The sequence below is a fragment of the Temnothorax curvispinosus genome, unplaced genomic scaffold (genome assembly GCF_003070985.1).
Source record: "Temnothorax curvispinosus isolate PA1 unplaced genomic scaffold, ASM307098v1 QBEX01001362.1, whole genome shotgun sequence".
NCBI lineage: Eukaryota > Metazoa > Arthropoda > Insecta > Hymenoptera > Formicidae > Temnothorax > Temnothorax curvispinosus.
The window spans coordinates 1-702 of record NW_020211142.1 but is presented as its reverse complement, the minus strand read 5'-3'; the positions used below and the strand labels follow the sequence as shown (position 1 = coordinate 702).

The following is a 702-nucleotide window of genomic DNA, read 5'->3' as shown; positions in this document are numbered from 1 at the left end:
TGATAGGGGAAAGGCCCGCACAGTTGTCGCCCGCGAGGATACCGAGACCCTGAGGCGATCGACATGGGCAACTCCGCCGTGAAGAGGCACTACGAGACCGCGGAGAAGACCGCCACCCTGAAGCTGTCGCAGTGCAAGCTGGAAAAGTTCTCGCGGAAGCTTCACGACTTGGCGCCGACGCTGCGCACCCTCGACCTGTCCGAGAACAGCTTCGCGACGCTGCCGAACGAGATCGGCGACTTCACGCTGCTGAAACAGCTCAACTTCAGCCACAACCGGCTGACCGCCCTGCCCGGCACCCTGGGCGCGCTCGAGAAGCTCGAGGGCCTAAACTGCGCCGCGAATCAGATCAAATCGATCCCGTCGTCCCTGGCGAATCTGAGCCACCTGAAGCAGGTCAATTTGTCCGACAATCAGATCTCCGACTTCCCGCTCATGTTCTGCGGCCTCAGGCACCTGGACGTTCTGGATTTGTCCAAGAATCGGCTCACCATCGTGCCGGACGCAGCCGCCGGCCTTCACGTGATCGAGCTTAATCTCAATCAGAACCAAATCGCCACCATCTCCGAGAAGCTGGCGGATTGCCCGCGACTGAAGACCCTGCGATTGGAGGAGAACTGCCTACAGCTGAGCTCGATACCCCTCAGACTCCTCAAGGATTCCAAGGTCTCGATGTTAGCGCTCGAAGGTAATCTCTTCGAG

At 59.7% G+C, this 702-nt stretch overlaps 1 protein-coding gene across 1 annotated transcript in view; it reads left to right on the top strand.

Moving 5' to 3' along the window:
- The window catches only part of LOC112462917 (leucine-rich repeat protein SHOC-2-like), a gene marked incomplete at its 3' end in the record, with an annotated part of 1,405 nt that extends 706 nt beyond the window's left edge, over positions 1 to 699 (top strand). The window contains 1 exon segment of the mRNA XM_025028996.1: positions 1 to 699. This exon segment is cut by the window's left edge and continues 4 nt beyond it. Within this exon segment, the coding sequence (XP_024884764.1) occupies positions 1 to 699 (699 nt within the window).
- Between the last annotated feature and the right edge of the window lie 3 nt (positions 700 to 702).